Source organism: Dermacentor andersoni, chromosome 6 (assembly GCF_023375885.2).
Source record: "Dermacentor andersoni chromosome 6, qqDerAnde1_hic_scaffold, whole genome shotgun sequence".
NCBI classification, from domain to species: Eukaryota; Metazoa; Arthropoda; class Arachnida; order Ixodida; family Ixodidae; genus Dermacentor; species Dermacentor andersoni.
In genome coordinates, this window is record NC_092819.1 from 756,394 (window position 1) to 774,004 (window position 17,611).

The window sequence follows — 17,611 nt, forward strand, 5'->3', positions numbered from 1 at the left end:
TTTTGGAGTGTATGCCTTGAGAAAGGGCAATTGTATTTTCAAAATCGGACAGAAAATTTCCCATCTTCCAAAAGGCAATACAAAACTCAGAACCGCCATAGGTTACCTCATATTTTCGTTAGAAAGGCTGTAAATGGGGAGGCATACGAGCGACACTGGTTAATGTACTTGGAGTCCAAAGGTTCCGTTTACTGTTTCATGTGCAAACTATTTTCGATATGAAGCAACCCCAGTGCTTTCACTACGTATGGATTTTCTGATTGGAAAAGAGCAGAAGAAAAGGTTTGCGCACCTGAAAATAGCGTCGAGCACCAGAACTACGTGGCAGCATGGCTCACCCGCTCTAACTCGAGCAGCACAATTGACAAGGAGCTGGTTAAGCAACTTGTCACTGAGGCCGCTTACTGGACAGAGGTGTTGAAGTGCATAGTCATTGTAGTTAAGCTTCTAGCTGAGCACAACCTAGCATTTAGGGGGAGTGAGTAAATTTTTGGTTCACCGAGGCATTTATATAGGAGTGCTTGATGCCATTGCCAAGTTTGATCCCTTTCTAGAGGAGCACATCAAATGCTACAGGAACAAAGGAAAAGGTCACTCATCGTATCTGTCAAAAACCATTTGTGATGAATTTATCGAGCATATGGCAAAGGCTGTCAAGGAAAGTCTCGTTGACGAAGTGAAATGCGCAAAATACTTCTCTTTAATTGTTGATACGACTCCAGACCTTACTCACGTTGATCAGTTGTCAGTTGTTTTATGATACTATTTAAATGGGAAAGTGGACGAACGCTTTCTTGGATTTGTTCCAATTGAATCACATACTGGCTTGTATCTTTTCGATACCGTGATGTACCTCTTGACGACCAATGGCATCTCAATTGATGATTGTAGTGGCCAAGCTTATGATAATGCGAGTAATATGTCAGCAAAATATAAAGGACTGCAAGCTCAAATCAAACACCTGAAGGAATTGGCAGTCTATGTCCCATGTGCTGGTCATTCACTGAACTTAGTTGGTGCGTGTAGCGTTGACAGTTGCCTTAAGACAGTCAAATTTTTCACTGTAGATCAGAGACTATGTGTTTTTTGCTGCCTCACCTAAGTGATCGAGGTATCTTTTGGACAGCATGGATGGAACTGGCCAGCAGCTGAAAAGTCTCTCTGAGACCAGGTGGTCAAGACACGCTGAATCCTGTAAGGCCATTCTGAAAGATGTCAATGCAGTCTTCTGTTGCCTTGAAGCTAATTAAAGAACGAGGAAGAAAATGGTGACACTAGGAACGAAGCGACTCTCTCTTCAAGAAAATGACAAAACTAGAGACTGCATTCATGGCAATTTTCTGGAGTAAAATCTTGGGAGCGCTTTGACAAAATGAGCATAGCATTTCAGAAACCAGGCCTAGACATTTCAACTGCTGTAGACCTGTTGAGCTCTCTAGAAGGCTTTGTTAATTCTTTGCGACCTCTCTTGGATACCTTCAAAGAGAGAGCACGCACGCTAAGTACCAATCAATGTTATCAGGATGAGGGCAAACGCATCGTGTTGAGTAAGTACCTGGGAAAAAGAAGTGATAGTGCACTACAAGCTAGAAAAAGGTTTATCGTAGAGACCTAGAATGTTGTACTTGACAGTCTAGGCTCTGCTTTGCGAGTGTGAAAGGCTGCCTACACTGAACTCTGCGAAAGGTTCGGATTCTTAAAATTGCTGACAGAAGTTGGGAGCGAGGCCTCTCTGGCACAGCAGGCTGAGAAGTTGGTGAAAACCTACAAAAATTATTTGGAGCCAGCATTTCCCGCTGAAATCGTTCAGTTTGTGAACTTTCTGCACAGCTCTGTGTGCCAGGACACGAGTCCCCTGGGAATAATGAAGCTGCTGCATAAAAGAAAGCTTATTTATGTGTTTCCGAACCTTTCTATTGCTTTGAGAATGTACTTAAGCATACCCGTGGCAAACTGTGAGACAGAACAATCGTTTTCCAAGTTGTCGCTGATAAAAAATCGCCTTCAGTCGAGCCTCCTCGAGGACAAGGTGAACTCGCTTGCTATCATGTCCATTGAAAGTGACCTCCTGAGCGAAGGCGCGAAAGATGCCATTTTAAAAGAGGACTGTTTGCGCTATACATGAATAGTTCCAATAAGTTCATTGTGTCGCCTCCCAGCCTCCACGTTGCCAATGAAATGCTGAGCAGTGTAATTCAAGATATGAAACCTTCGTTGTTCGTCTCTTGCTTGTTCTTCTTGTGATATTGAGCGTGCTTATAAAGAAGTGTATTTTTGTTGTTTTTGATAGTTCCACATTTATTTGGTGTCGTCCTTGCTTGTCTTACCTTTAACGAAAATATTTTCAAATAATGTTTTGTAATTACAGTTGGTAATTTTCATCAGTATTATAGTGCACTTTTATGGTGTTTGTATTGTCTTAAGTATTGTATATATCTTACTTATAGAGTAACATGTAAAGCGATTACTGCAGTCTGATGCTTGAAATTTAATAAAGAATGTTTTGGATACAACCATGTGTCTCCTCACGCGATTAAACTTAGTGATGCAAACAAAGCCTTGTTTCAGAAGGATCGTCATCTGAGCTGTGTTGTCTTTTCTACGTTCTTCTTCATCTTGAGTGCACTAAACTTTTCCTTAAAGCCTAGCTTTTGCTGAAAACAGAATGCAGGTTAATCACAAAGTGAACATATGTGTTGGTGTTTACAACAGCATGCATTTCAAGTAAGTTTTGTTGTTTTCCTTATAATAATAACAATAATAATAATCCCTTTGATCGCACTTCATTCTCTTTAATTTGGTGGAATTAAAATGAAACATGGCATATTTCCAGTAGCGTAGCAGGCGAAAGGGGGGGGGGGGGGGTCAGTATAGGGAAAGGGGGCCTGCATACGCATTAGCCCAGGGCCCCCATTTTTCTTAATCCGGCCCTGCCCTACAGGCCGCATACTTGCTGGTAATTTAAGCTTCATAGTTTTTTTCCTCCACTGTGAATCAATGTTTTTCCTGTACAGATACCTCAACACTCTCCCAGCCCATTACCTCTCTTCCATATTCCTCAGTCGTTCTTCATACTCAATTTTACTGCGAGCTTCCCTCACTTCAAAACTAGTCCAGCCCATATCACCCTGCACAGCTTCATTTGTAGTCTTCCCGTGAGCGCCCAATGCGAGGCGACCCGCTGACCTTTGGTTCACACCGAGTCCTGATGGTACCCCTGATTTAAAGCAAAAAACCTCATTTCCAAAAGTAAGTGCTGGAACCATTACACCTTTCCACATACCTCGAAGCACCTCGTACCTATTGTATCCACATAGCGCTCTGTGCTTCATAATGGGCGCATTTCTCTTCCCCTTCACTGTTATTGCTTTCCCCTGTGTTTCTATATATCTATTGCCTTCATTTATCAATATATACCAAAGTATTTATATTGTGTTACCCGAGGTATTTCCTGGCCCTGTACCACCACTCTTTGTTCGCTGTTTTCATTGAATACCATAACACCCGATTTTCTAACACTAAATTTCAAACCTAGATTGTTGCTTTCCTGTCCACAGATATTAGCCAGATGATGCAAATCACTTTGCTTGTTAGCTTTCACTTTCACGCTCACTTTCACCTTTTAATTTTGCTTGCACCAGTATTTGAGCCATATACTTTTCCTCCCAGTATATTTCCCATTTACTGGCTACTTCATCTTGCGACAACTGTGCCTCCTTTGCCTGCCTGTGCTCTTGGGATGCTTTCTGTCGTTCGGCAATCGCTTCTCGCATCTCCCTGTTCCACTAGCTTTTCGGTTTCTTTTTTCCTTTCCAACGAATATGTTGTTTCTCTTTCCATATTTCTGTCGTTATTACACTTAGAAGCTCACTATATTCCCACTCTTTATTTGGCCATTTACCAAGTTCTTCCTCAACTCTAGTGACAATATTCGTTATTTGTTCAGCGTTCAAATTCGTACTGGCCATTTTACACTCCTTGCTGCCTTTCCCAACTACATATCCCAATTTCAATATGATGCATTTATGGTCACTCCCTATGCTGCTATACCTTTCCTCATCAATGACCATTTCTCTCAACTTATCATGAATTCCTTCTGTCATCAGACAGTAATCAATGGTCGATCGCCGGTTTCCCACTTCCCACGTGACCTGCTCTTCACACTTAGGCCCTGTGTTCATGATAACGAGGTTATGTTGCTCACAAAAGTCTAGCATTGTCTTCACGTTGTTGTCGGCGTAGCCATCAAAATCCTGTATGTGGGCATTCATGTCACCTAATAGGACAATTTCAGCACCATTCTCGAAACCCTTAATATCAGCACTTATGCATTCCACTAACTCTTTATTCTTCTCTGTGCGATTATTTCCGATACACAAATACGTAAGGTCCAGCCAAGTTTTTTTCCCACTCATTGTACCTGATAACCAAAGATGCTCTAGACATATTGAATTTACTCTTTTCCATTTGGCTCCCTGATGGATGAGCATTCCAACTACCCCTCCCTTTCTTTCCGACTTAGTTCTGTTGCACCCTTCCCAAAGTAATTCTCAATAACTGGCGGCTCTTTCGAGTCTCTAAGGTGCGTTTCTGTCACCGCATACAGTCCTCTCTGTTCTCTATTTAACTGTTCCTTTCCTCTGCGGCCCTGCATGTTTATGCAGCCTATTGCATGGCGGGCTCTCTTTCTTGCTTTCCTCTTTTTTCTGTTATCGACGGTGATGTTCTTCTGAGGTTCCCTTAGGGGACCTTCTTCATTACTACCTACTCTGATCTTCTGAGTGACCGTGGGCCCCCTAAAGAAGCAACAGTGCGACCACCAAGTCGCCAGCTCACTTCTCGTGCCAGCCTGTAATTGAAGTGGATCCCGTCTCGTTTAAAACCCCCACACCTTCTCACCTCCCTGTTTACTTCGACAGCCTCGAAGCCTTTCTCTCGGCTCATTTTCCATGTCGCCTCATTAGCAGCTCTTTGTACGTGACTGTCACGTACAGGCACCTCCGGCACCGGGCACACCACGATCTGCATCTGAGGGGATAGCTCGTGCAAGTCGTCCACCCCCTTTGCCAAGCGCCGAACTAGTCCTATCCCTTTCCTGATTAGGACGTCATTTAGCCCACCTGATACTATGACAAGGTTGTGCATGTGGGCATTTTCTGCAAGCTTTTCTTTTGCTCGCTCCATGACAGAACCCAGTGACCGCCACTCTTTTATCGCCTTTCACCCTCTCCACAATTGCTTCTGAGCACCCAGCCAGGTTTGAGTCGCCGGCGATAATCACCCTTTCACTCTCTCCTACCTCTCCCTGCCGCCATTTTTCCTTTTCCACGTGATTCGGACTCGACAAGGGGCATAGTCCCCTGTGCCCCCGCGTTTTCCATGTGGCGGCCTCAAAGTAGGTGCCGCTCTTTACAGCTAACCCTTCACCATGTTGCACGGATTCCACGAAGTTTGCTAGCACTGCCTCTCCTGTCACGTCGGGGGACTGCGTTCCATCGTCACGCACATTCTCGCTCACAAAGGCGGCCTTGTTCAGCTTTTTCTTGGCTACTTGAAGCCTTTTTTCAACTACCTTCCGTGTATCACGCCCCTGTTTAGCTCATTTTTGAGCTGTTCCACCTGCTTGACAAGCTCTTCCTGGAAGGCCTCCATTTTCTGCAGCCTAATATCGACATCACAGTGTGTGCCGGTTGACTCGATTCCCTCTCCATTCTTATCCGTCCCCTCATCTGCCTTGAGGGACCCCCCCGCGCACTGCCTGCTTTCCCGGCTTTCTTGCCATGCATTGCACGGCTTTTTCTTATACAAATACTATACTAATATAATAATAATGCAGAACACGTGCCTTTTAGCAAAAACCGATACGCACAGGATCCAAATCCTCAATATGTCGCAAAGCAACTCTCACCACTGTTTCAAAAGCAATCAATGCTGCGGAGACCCAAGATATGACACGCTCTCGCACGTGCTCAACCACGTGCCCACGCTCTCATTTTCCTACCAAAACATGCACAGTAAAACCACTAATAGCTATTAGTCACAACTATTAGTGAACTATTAGTAGTCTATGAGTAGTCAACTCAACTATTAGTAGTCTGGACTATTACTAATAGCTATCAGTTTCCCTAATAACTCAACGTCCCATTCGGCTGCACGTGTGGAAGCACGTGGCACAAAAGGGTGCTCTAACCATCCTGCAAAACCAAATGTACATGAAACACACCCACACACACGAAATATGTGAGACAAAAAAAAAAGGAAAAAAGAAAACCACCCAATTACAATTTAATGGCAAAATAAACGGCAAGTCAAAAACAGAAGCAAGCTCAAAGCATGCACAGAAATTTATGATTTCGTCACCACCACGGAGGCCCGAAAAGCATGTCCATTCGCCACAAAATCTCAAGCCACTCTCCATGACGCGAGCGCCCCCACCACAAGTTATCGTGACTGGAGCGCCACCACCGACAACCGTTGCCAGTGGAAAGGGGGAGAGGCATAGGGATGACGGAACAGGTGAATGCCTGTACAACGGTGCCGGGGCACACCTCAATCCCCACAAATTTCATGAAGAGAAAAAGAGTTGATGGAAGAAGTGGAAATGATACATGGTTGCCAGATTCACAAAACATAGTTCGAAGATAACCCTCTTATAGTGAAATCAGAACTGAAGCTTTCTATAGTGCAGCTGCCTTTCTTGTGTCTCCTGCTTTCTGAATAAGAGTACAGTATTCATTCTTACATACCTGCATTGCAGTTATCTTATTTGTAAAATATTTGTAATGACTCAGGCAGTAATGCTTTCATTTATGTTTTAACCACTTATGATACCAGTTTGTAGTAACAGTAATAACTTATTCACCATGCGAAGACAAATTGGAATCTTGTAGACGTTTTACAGCAAGCAGTTTATGCAATGTGCACTAGGGGCCACTCCAGGTGCACCGCCATTGAAAGCTTTCTGAATTGGGAGCAAGCAGGCACCAGCCACCGCTAGTTGCTCCAGCAGCATTCTACTGTGAGGCTGAGGATCGCGTAGTACTATTGAAAGAACAGACGGAAGTCATGCTCTGCCATGAGCTGTAAGACTGTGACAGAGACTCGAAGGTGTGGGATAAAAGTGTGTGTGAGCTTTGGCCGCCTCAGCTGTATAAGAAGTGCCTGTGTTTACGACCATTCGCTTTACACACCTTTCTGCAAGACAAGCACAAAAATCTCAACCACCAGTGCTGTATAGACAATCACCAGCAATGACTTCCAGGCTAACGCCACTTGCAGCAAGAACACAGTGTTACTGCCACCACTGGCACAAAATATCACAAAATGCCGAACTTCAATAAGCATGTAAGTTAGTGCAATGTCCACTCCATGCAAGTGCGACTGATAGCAGTGAAGTCAAACGTGGAATAATAGGCAGGCACTGCGTGCTTTCTTTCTGCACCAGGAATCAAACAGCAGGTGAGCGATCACTCGGCCACAAACCTAACCTAACTTAACCTAACCTGCAACATTTTTGTGCAAGATATGTGAACGCATTTTAATCTGCGCTGTAAGTAATCAGAAAACCATTTACAATTTCATTACTACATTTTACATTTACATATTGCCACCTGGTGTTTTGAGCCAGCGAACAGTCAGCATTGCGTGCCCAGAAAAACGGCGAAGAAGACGACGAAGTCAAAGATCCCGTGCCAGCTGGAGAACCGTCGCTTAGTGCCTGGAATTTTTCGTCTCTGGCTGCTCGTACTGTTACTTACTCTTGCGTTAGCGCGTGACAAACTGGTGGAGGTGCTGGGTAATCTAATCTATGCACCACACCCCTCCGAGCAGCAGGAGCTCCAGCCCCGTACCGGTGGTTACGCCTGTATACCGCGCCAGCAGAAGGATCCGTGGACAAGCCCCTGAGTTTGGACTCCTCCCAGAGAAAATGGCAGCTCCGACCACACCAACAGGTATGGAAGGCCTAATGCCGATTCATTGTTCGCTACTGAATCTGTGAATGCCAAATCCCTTCCACGGTGCCATACATGAGGATGTTGAAGATTTGCTTGTCCGCTATGAACGTGCTGCCGCGTTCAACAAGTGGGATGACGCAGAGAAACTGAAAAACGTATATTTCAGCCTTAACGATGGTGCACGTGTTTGGTACGAGAACTGTGCAGATGCCCTAAATTCATGGGCAGAATTCAATTGCCGGATTCTTGAGACGTATGCGAGCCCTGATCGCCGGGAGTGAGCTGAGCGTGATCTCCGGTCCCGTATACAAATGCCGAACGAAGGTGTCGCAATGTATGTCGAGGACATGACGCATCTCTTTCGACGAGCTGACCCCAGCATGTCGGAAGAAAAGAAGGTGCGGTACCTGATGTGCGGAGTGAAAGAGCAGCTGTTCGCACTCTCGTGCGCAGTCCTCCCAAGACTGTGTCAGAATTTCTTTCCGAGGCCGTCACCATGGAACAGACGCTTTGGCAGCAGGCACCATCATACGAATGCCAAGTGAATGCTGCCTCACCTACGGACTTCTTCGGAGTTCTCGGGCGCCACGTCGATTTCTTTCGAGAGCTCATTCGTTCTGTAATCCGCGAAGAACTCCAGAAGCTGTCAGTACCCTCACAGCCAACGCTCAACTCCTTGTCCAGCATTCTCCGTGACGAAGTCCAGCAAGTGCTAACAGAACCACGCTTCAAAACAGAAGCTCGACTGCTAAGAACTGACAGCTCCCTTATGTCGTATTCGCAAGCTTTGAGGCAACCTGCCCCACCTCCCTACCCGCTTTGCACTGCGTGCCCGGCCATGCTACAGCCCGTCCAAGCGGCCTCGTATTACCAGGACCACCGACAGGCCCCAAGGAAATCAGACGTGTGGCGGGCACCTGATGGCTGTCCCCTTTGCTTTCACTGTGGCGAAGCTAGGCACGTCTACCGACAGTGCTCCTATCGAGAGCTCGAACTACGCGGATTTTCAGCAAACTCGCCGCGACCTAGGTTCGGTCAGCGTCCTCCTGAAATTGAAGAATACGTTGCCCAGCAGTGCGGATCCCCATAAACTCGACACCAGTCACGCTCCCCTTCGCCGTGGCGGTTTTCTCCGACTCACTGTACGTATTAGAGTGTGGTGCGGAGTCGGTCGCCCAGTCTGGACGTGCTCAAGGACCCCTACTGACGCATACGTGGACCGACGATACATTCACAACGACAGTACCTGCTGAATACAGAAAATGAATTTCCTTGGACATTCCTGTAATGCTCGACGGTCGTGAATTGACTGCTTTAGTGGACACTGGAGCGGATTATTCTATATTCAGCGGAAAACTGGCCACCCTTCTGAAGAAAGTGACGGCGCCTTGGAATCAAACGCTAGTTCGTACAGCTGGCGGGCACATCAACACCCCACTCGGCATGTGCACGGCAAGAATACAGATTCGCGGCTCTACGTTTGTTGCCAGCTTGAGCATTCTCCCTCAGTGTTCTTGAGACCTAATCATCGGCATGGACTTTCTCAGGGAGCATGGAGCTATCACTGACGTCACTTTCTCGACAAAGAGCGCCGCAGTGATGACCAACACCATCCACCCTCGAGCATCTCTTCGTGTCATCAACGACGCTGTCACGTTACCACCACGTGCAAGCGTCATGGTTCAGGTGACATGTGACAGACTCTTACACGGTGAAGCGGTCGCAGAAAGCAATCACTCTCTCCTGCTTTCTCAAGGTGTTTGCGTAGCAAGAAGCCTTATTAATCTCCATAATGGCCACTGTGAGGTTCTTGTCACGAACTTCAGCTATGAGCACCGGCACCTTTTCCCCGGTACTGTCAGTGCCTACGCTGACCCGATCGCCGATGTCACTGAGTGTTTTGTTTCCGAGGCAATCGACAAAGCTGAAGCACCTATACGCAACGTTGACATTAGTCCAACGCCTCCTGAAGAGAACAAACAACCCCTATGCGAGCTGTTGCTCGAGTTCCACTCTTGCTTTGTACGGTCGTCGAAGATACGTGAAACGCCGATTACGAAACGGCGTATCATTACCTATGACGACGTGCCCCCCATACGGCAACAGCCTTATCGTGTTTCCCCGACCGAACGACATGCAATTCAAACGCAGGTGAAGGAAATGCTTTAAGATGGCGTAATACAGCCTTCATGCAGTCCCTGGTCATCGCCAGTCGTTCTTGTTAAAAAGAAAGATGGCACGCTTCGGTTTTGTGTTGGCTACCGGAAGCTAAACAACGTCACAAAGAAAGACGTGTACCCATTGCCTCATGTCGACGATTCTCTGGATAGACTGAGGCGCGCAAAGTATTTCTCCTCTATTGATCTGAAAAGTGGCTACTGGCAAATTGAAGTAGATGAGCGGGACCACGAGAAAACTGCGTTTGTGACTCCGGACGGCCTTTACGAATTTAGAGTACTCCCTTTCGGCCTCTGTTCCGCACCAGCCACATTCCAGCGAATGATGGATACAGTTCTCGCTGACCTCAAATGGAAAAGCTGCCTCATCTATCTCGATAATGTCGTTATCTTTTCGGAGACTTTTGACGAGCACCTTCGACGCCTTTGGAATGTGCTCGAAGCAATTCGATCGGCTGACCTTACACTCAAGCCAGAGAAATGCCATTTTGGTTACGAGGAACTGAAGTTCCTTGGTGACGTCGTGAGCGCGGCAGGTGTTCGGCTCGATCCCGAGAAGACTGCTGCCGTAGCTGCTTTTCCCACTCCAACCGAGAAGAAAAGTGTCCGACAGGTTTGTGCTTGTGCGCCTATTATCGACGCTTCATTGAAAATTTTTTGAAGATTGCAGGGCCGCCATTTCGCCTTACACGTGACGACGTGCCAGTCCTCTGGACTGATGAACAACAGACTGCCTTTGCGGAGCTACAACGTCGATTGTCTTCTCCTCCCATGCTCGGTCATTTTGATGAGGCTGCTGACACAGAGTACGCACTGACGCCAGCAATATCGGTCTCGGAGCTATCCTGGTGCAACGGCAAGACGGGACTGAACAAGTTATCGCCTACGCGAGCCGCACTCTGTCATGGGAAGAGTCCAATTATTCCACCACAGAGAAGGAGTGCCTCGCGGTTATTTGGGCTACTACAGAGTTTAGGCCGTATCTCTACGAGCGGCCATTTAAAGTTGACCGATCATCACGCTTTGTGCTGGTTGACCAACCTCCGAGACCCTTCTGGACGATTGGCACGTTGGAGTCTGCGACTCCAGGAATTTAACATCACCATCGTATACAAGTCAGGAAGGAAACATGAAGATGCTGACACGCTATCAAGAGTACCTGTTGAATCTCAGAATCCTGACGAGGAAGACGACAGCGCCTTCCTGGGAGCCTTCAGCAGACCGGACCTGCTCGCTAAACAACGATCGGATGCTGAGTTAAGGCCCATCATTGATCACTTAGAAGGCGGCATCGCATCCATTCCTCGCCCACTTTCGCGACGGTTGTCGTCATTTTGCCTTCCAGAGGGCATCTTATATAAAAGAAGCACAGGTGCCGGCGACAAACCACATCTTTTAGTAGTGCCTCAAGCCCTTTGCGACGACATCCTATTAGCCTGCCACGACGAGCCGACATCTGGTCACTTGGGCTACTCAAGGACTCTGGACAGGGTACGGCAACTGTACTACTGGCCTAGACTGACTGCTTGCGTCAAACGCTACGTGAAAGGATGCCGTGAATGCCAGCGCCAAAAATCACCACCCTTCAAGCCTGCAGGCCTTCTACGACCCATCGACCCTCCGCGTACGCCGTTTGATCAAGTTGGAATGGGCCTTCTTGGACCATTTCTCTTGTCTTCCTCCGGCAATAAGTGGATCATTGTCGCAACTGGTTACTTGGCGCGTTACGCTGAGACAAAGGCACTACTACGCGAGACAGCATCTGAAGTTGCCCAGTTTTTTTATGCATCACATTGTGCTTCGGCATGGCGCACCATCATTCATCATCACTGAGCGAGGGACGTCATTTACGGCGAAGCTTCTGGACGACATCTTCAAGTTGAGTTACACGAGTCATCGAAAGACCACTGCATACCACCCTCAGACTAACGGCTTGACAGAAAGACTAAACAAAACACTGGCAGACATGCTCTCTATGTACGTGGATGTGCAGCACAAAACGTGGGACGAAATACTGCCGTACGTAACGTTTGCGTGAAATACTGCCACACAGGAAACTACATGATTTACGCCGTTTCGCCTCGTTTATGGTCGACATGTTCAAACTATGCTAAACGCCATGATTCCATACGAAGACATCGATCAGCTTGACCAGTTAGCGCCTGACGTCGAGGAGTACATTCAGCATGCCAAGGAAGCACATCAACTGGCCCGTGTCCACATAAGACAGCAGCAGTGTACAGATGCCATAAGGTACAATCTTCACGATCGACAAGTTACCTATGAGCCTGGTAACCAAGTTTGGTTTTGGACCCCTATTAGACGGCGAGGCCTCAGTGAGAAACTCCTGAGCAAGTACTTCGGACCATACACAGTACTAAGGCGTGTAAGCGACGTGAATTATGAAGTGATTTCAGACAGAGACCTACCATTGCCTAAGCGCCGTTTACCACGCGCAGAGACTGTACATGTCGTCCGCCTCAAGCCGTATTTTGCACGGTGGTGTTAAGTGTACTGGTGAAACAACCTTTTGTTTTTTACTGTCGTCGCGTCGTCCTCCAAAGAACTGCGAAGCGCCTTTTTTTTCTTTTTTGTTCCCGACGACAGAACCCATTTTTTTTTTTGCTCGTGTGCATGCCCGTATGTGTGCTAGTGTGTTCCCCCCCCCCCCCCCCTTTTTTTGTCTTACCTATGTGCACACTTTCCGTGTACGTCTTGTGTTTGAGCATCGAGTCGATGCTTCATTGGGAGGGGGAATAATTCCACCTGGTGTTTTGAGCCAGCGAACAGTCAGCATTGCGTGGCCAGCAAAACGACGAAGAAGACGACGAAGTCAAAGATCCAGCGCCAGTTGGAGAACCGTCGCTTAGTGCCTGGCATTTTTCGTCTCTGGCTGCTCGTACTGCTATTTACTCTTGCGTTAGCGTATGACAATATATTTACTCTTACTCTTTATTTACATCTACATTTTACTACATTATGCAAGAAAAGGTGAGGCATGCAAACTCACCTTTTCTTGCATAATGAATCCTTACCAACTAGCTCAGCTTTCTGTCATTCCAAATTTTACTACATTTGCAATTTATTCAATCAGCACTACCGACAAGAATAATGCGGTCGGAACCAACCACTATGGTCACAGCAGGTCGCAAACAGGCATTTTCTGTGCATGTACACATGCCTATTCCCGGACAACGTTGTTGCACGTACAGTTAATGACAACAACAGGCATACGGCTGTAACAGCCTTAAAAATCTGCCAGTGTAAAGACTAGAATATAAAGGGTAAAAGCAAACATTAACAGGCTGTTAGGTTCGTCACCTTCTGCTGGTAAGCTTGCACATAATAAGATTGCAGTGCAGACAGAACAGATAACTGAAAGTCATACTTAAACTGCCTCTCCATCACTGGGCACTATGAGAACCGAAATAACAGCTGTCTGAGCTGCGGGTGCAGCCGTGGCGGCCATTGTAAACAAGAGAGCAAACACTGATCAGAAGGCACTCACTGGTGAACGCTGCCATGTGACCAAATGTGACGGCATGGTCTATATGATTGTCTATACGTAAATGGTCTATACGATTAAGATATGTGTATGGACAACTACACTACTCTTAGTTGGTACAAGTACTGGCTTTTTTGTGCTATTCTCATTTTAAAATTCTTAAATGTTTGGCAGGAATCATACAGAGTATTGCTGACATCACAGAAACAGCACTACACTAGTTAAAACATGGTTGTCTTCATCTCTCAGTCATGCCACAAGAGATGCAGGGCCACTGCTTGAAGGCGCACTTGCCTGTCTGTAATCATGACAATGTTGGCCCTGTCATTGCTGCCAAGCGGTGCATGGGCCCAGTAGGTGTCAGTCTGTGAGTAATGGCCTTTGCTAAGCTGCAGGAGGAGCCGGTACCCTGTTGCCTGGTACTGGGAGAAAGGCCTCAGCCCCTGCAATTCCAAGGGAAAGTGCTGCTCTGGCCCACATTTGAAAGTCAAGAGAGGATTGGGGAATGCCCCTAAACATCTGCAGGAACAAGGTATACATTTGTAAAGTGGTATTATTAATATGCTTGACCTTATTTTTTTGTATCACCAGCATATGCATGCTGGTGATACAAATTGAGAAGGATGGCCGGAAGAATATTGTGTCTCATTTTGAAAAAAGTGCCACTGTATATCCTTTGCAACCCATACATGTGACTGGTTAAAGGCACATTGCGTATAGGTGTGTTTGAAAACAAAACACTTCACTGAAATTGAGATAATCCATCAAATTCTGAGGTAACTGTCGTGAATTTCAGAAAACAATGTTGATAAAAACAATGTGAAATCCACTTGGTTGTTGCCTACTGGTAAATCATTGAGACATATTGGAAAATGAGGGCATGCCCCAGATATCCTAGCTCTACTTATGTGTCAGCAGCACCTATGGGCAACTTGGTGCTGTGGACTAGATGTGAGAAACCATAATAAAAATTAACAAAATTTAGCCTGCTCAAAGTGCTGATGAGAGTTCATTGTGAGAGAATGTCTGGGACCGGTAATTCGAAATATGAAGCACAATGCAGCTGTGTGCCAGTGGCACAAGGACAATGCATATCAGCAAATTCGTTGGCACTCACCAGACAAGTTACCTGAAAATAGTAGTTAGGTTACTTTACTGAGTAGCATAAAAAGTAACCAAGTGGACTAAAAAAAATACTTGAATATAATATTAATTACCGAAAAAATTATCTCATACTTGCAAGACACACTTAAGCTGCAAGTCGCATATCCCAGAGGACAATCGTAAAGTCCAGCTTTACCAAAATGGCATGATTTTCCTCAAAAAAATTTCTTTCTTAGAATTACTGCGCAGCTTCCACCATCTTTAATGGGCAGACTGATATTGAAAGAAAGGTGCAAGGGAGGTGGGAGCAAGGATTTATGGATGTGCTTAGCCAAGCTTTAAAGGCTGTTGCTGCTGTTGCGCAGCTGCTATAAAGGGCTTTGAAAGTAAGCTTTAAAAATTTAACAACAGCTAATGCTCTTCCCATTGAATTTGTGTGAACTTCATAAGGTATGTAGTTATCAATCAATCAATCAATCAATCAATCAATCAATCAATCAATCAATCAATCAATCAATCAATCAATCAATCAATCAATCAATCAATCAAAAAGGGAAGTTTATTATATGATTAGTAAAAGTTAATACAGAAATATTTGGACCAATAGCCTAAATGGCTAGTGACCGGTCCAATACAAAAAACATTAGCAATCTTGTATAAACTGTTACTGGTAATAAAGACAGATAATCGGTATATATAAGCACTAATTAGTAACCAGCTATTTTTTACAATCAACATCAACAACAAAACAGACAAGAAAAAAGAAAGGATAAACGATGGGCAGTACACAAAATGAAAAAGTACATCAGGAAAAGGTCAAGACAATGCTTGGTTAGAGAGGAAGTAGTGCTTGCATATTATGTTGAAATTTGTTGCAAGTTTTATTTTAAGAGGTAAGCCATTCCACATCTTGGCACTAGAAAATTTGATTAGCCTTTCACTGTATACATTGAAGCATATAAGATTGCCGTTGCTTGCACGTCATGTGTCTAGCGATGGGAAAATGAAGACGTTATGAGGCAGAGGTGTATTAGTGTTCATTATCTTGTTTACTAGGCAGGAGATTTTGCAGTTCCATATAGTAATAAACGACGGCACACATAGTCTCTCAAAGAGAGTACTACTGCAATGGTACACATGGGAAAAGGTAATGATATCTGCACAGGCTGCTTTTGTAAACGGAGTAACGGTGTTAGGTAAGTTGTGTACATCTGGCTCCATGGTTTGCAACAATATCAAAGGTGGCAGTGAAATAGGCTAAAATACAAAGATTGTAGCAAAGTCAATTCAAAGTATTAAGGCGGAAGCTTTTAATGGCTTATTGTCAAGGTCATTTGCCATTAGCAGAAAATGTCACAGCTTTCCGGCCTCCTGATTGGTCTCCTCTGTGTTGTGATGTCATTGTCACTAGGCGCAGGTGTGCACCTCCTGATTGGGCGCTGCGTGGCCTGACATCACAGTCGCAAGGGGCGCGTGACGACCGTCTGCTTGGGTGCGGTGTGGCGGCGGCGGAGGCGGCAGTTTACTTTGCGGTATCATGTAGGAAGGCTACCTCGCCTTGCCAAACCAGTGTCTCCCAACACGTGACATGCGGCAGCCGCTGAACGCAAGCGGCGCTCAAGAGACGCTGAGTGTATACATCGCATGCATCAGGGCGGCGAGGCGCGTCTGACACCACAGAGTCCAGGGCTCGCGACGGGCCAACGCAAGAGAGGCAATGCGTTTGAAGCGACTCGCTGCATCTGTGGGTACCAAACAAATGAAGCTCGAAAGCACCGTGACCAACATATTGCCGCGGCAAGCTGAGCAAGTACAAGTCAATCGAGCGAAGTGGATGATGAGGATGGCCAACTACAGCCCGACACCGTCATGGAAGACGCGTCTCCTCCTGATCCACAAACGTGTACGAGTTATGTGCCTCCGTGGTGTTTCCAATGCAACAAATCGTCCTTGGCAATGGTGTCAGGCTTCCGCTGTTTCACACTTTAGTATCGACAAAGTGTCTTCCGTTTTTTTGTCATGCATGCATGAGAGTGCAACAGCTGAAGGACAACTTTTTACAAATGGCATTGATTTGGTCTTTCCGATGAAGGTTACTATTGAGTATAATTCCCAGATATTTAATGATGTGAACACATTCAGTTTGGTTTTTTAGTGATATATTATTTGAAGCAGAATTAGGGTTTTCATTCGAGAATGGAAAATAATGTACTTAGTCTTGTCAGCATTTAATAACAGTTGGTTGTCGCAAAACCAGCTTGAAACCGCTATCAGTTTCTTGGACACAGTGTGTTGCAAGGATTCAAGTGTACTTCCTGTAAATAATATCGTAGTATCATCTGCATACATTAAAGCATTTGATGACTGCAATTCTCGCGGGAAATCAGTAACACATAAAGAGATCAATATGGGACCCAATATGAACCCTTGTGGCACACCACATGTAACATTTCTTGATGTGGATAGAAACCCATTGATTTCTACTTTTGCATTCACAATTTGAGATAACTAGAAAAGAAGTCATGGGAGCCACCAACAGTACCATAGCACTTCAGTTTTCCTCACAATGCCGAGTGACAAATAGTATCAAATGCCTTCTTTATATCAACGACAACTCCGATAACAATCATTTGCTGGTCAAGAACAGAGTTGATCGTTTAGGATAGAGTAAGGACAGCAGTAGATGTGGACCTTCCTGGGAAGAAACGATGCTTCTCATGGCCAATCACATTATTTTTGCGAAGGAAGTTCTTCAGCTGGTTGTGCGATTAATTTTTCGTAAATATTACTTACAGCGTAGGTGGAAAGCTTTATTTCTCCGGGTGTGGGGGGGGGCTGACCAGCTTTGCAAACTATATATATATATATAT

At 45.6% G+C, this 17,611-nt stretch overlaps 1 protein-coding gene across 2 annotated transcripts in view; it reads right to left on the reverse strand.

Annotated features, from left to right (window-relative positions):
• The window catches only part of LOC126521192 (intermembrane lipid transfer protein VPS13A-like), an 820,642-nt gene that overhangs the window by 44,789 nt on the left and 758,242 nt on the right, over nucleotides 1–17,611 (reverse strand). For both annotated transcript variants that reach the window (XM_050169804.3, XM_055065737.2), the window contains one exon: nucleotides 13,932–14,080. In XM_050169804.3, the coding sequence (XP_050025761.2) occupies nucleotides 13,932–14,080 (149 nt within the window). The remainder of the gene's footprint in view (nucleotides 1–13,931; nucleotides 14,081–17,611) is intronic.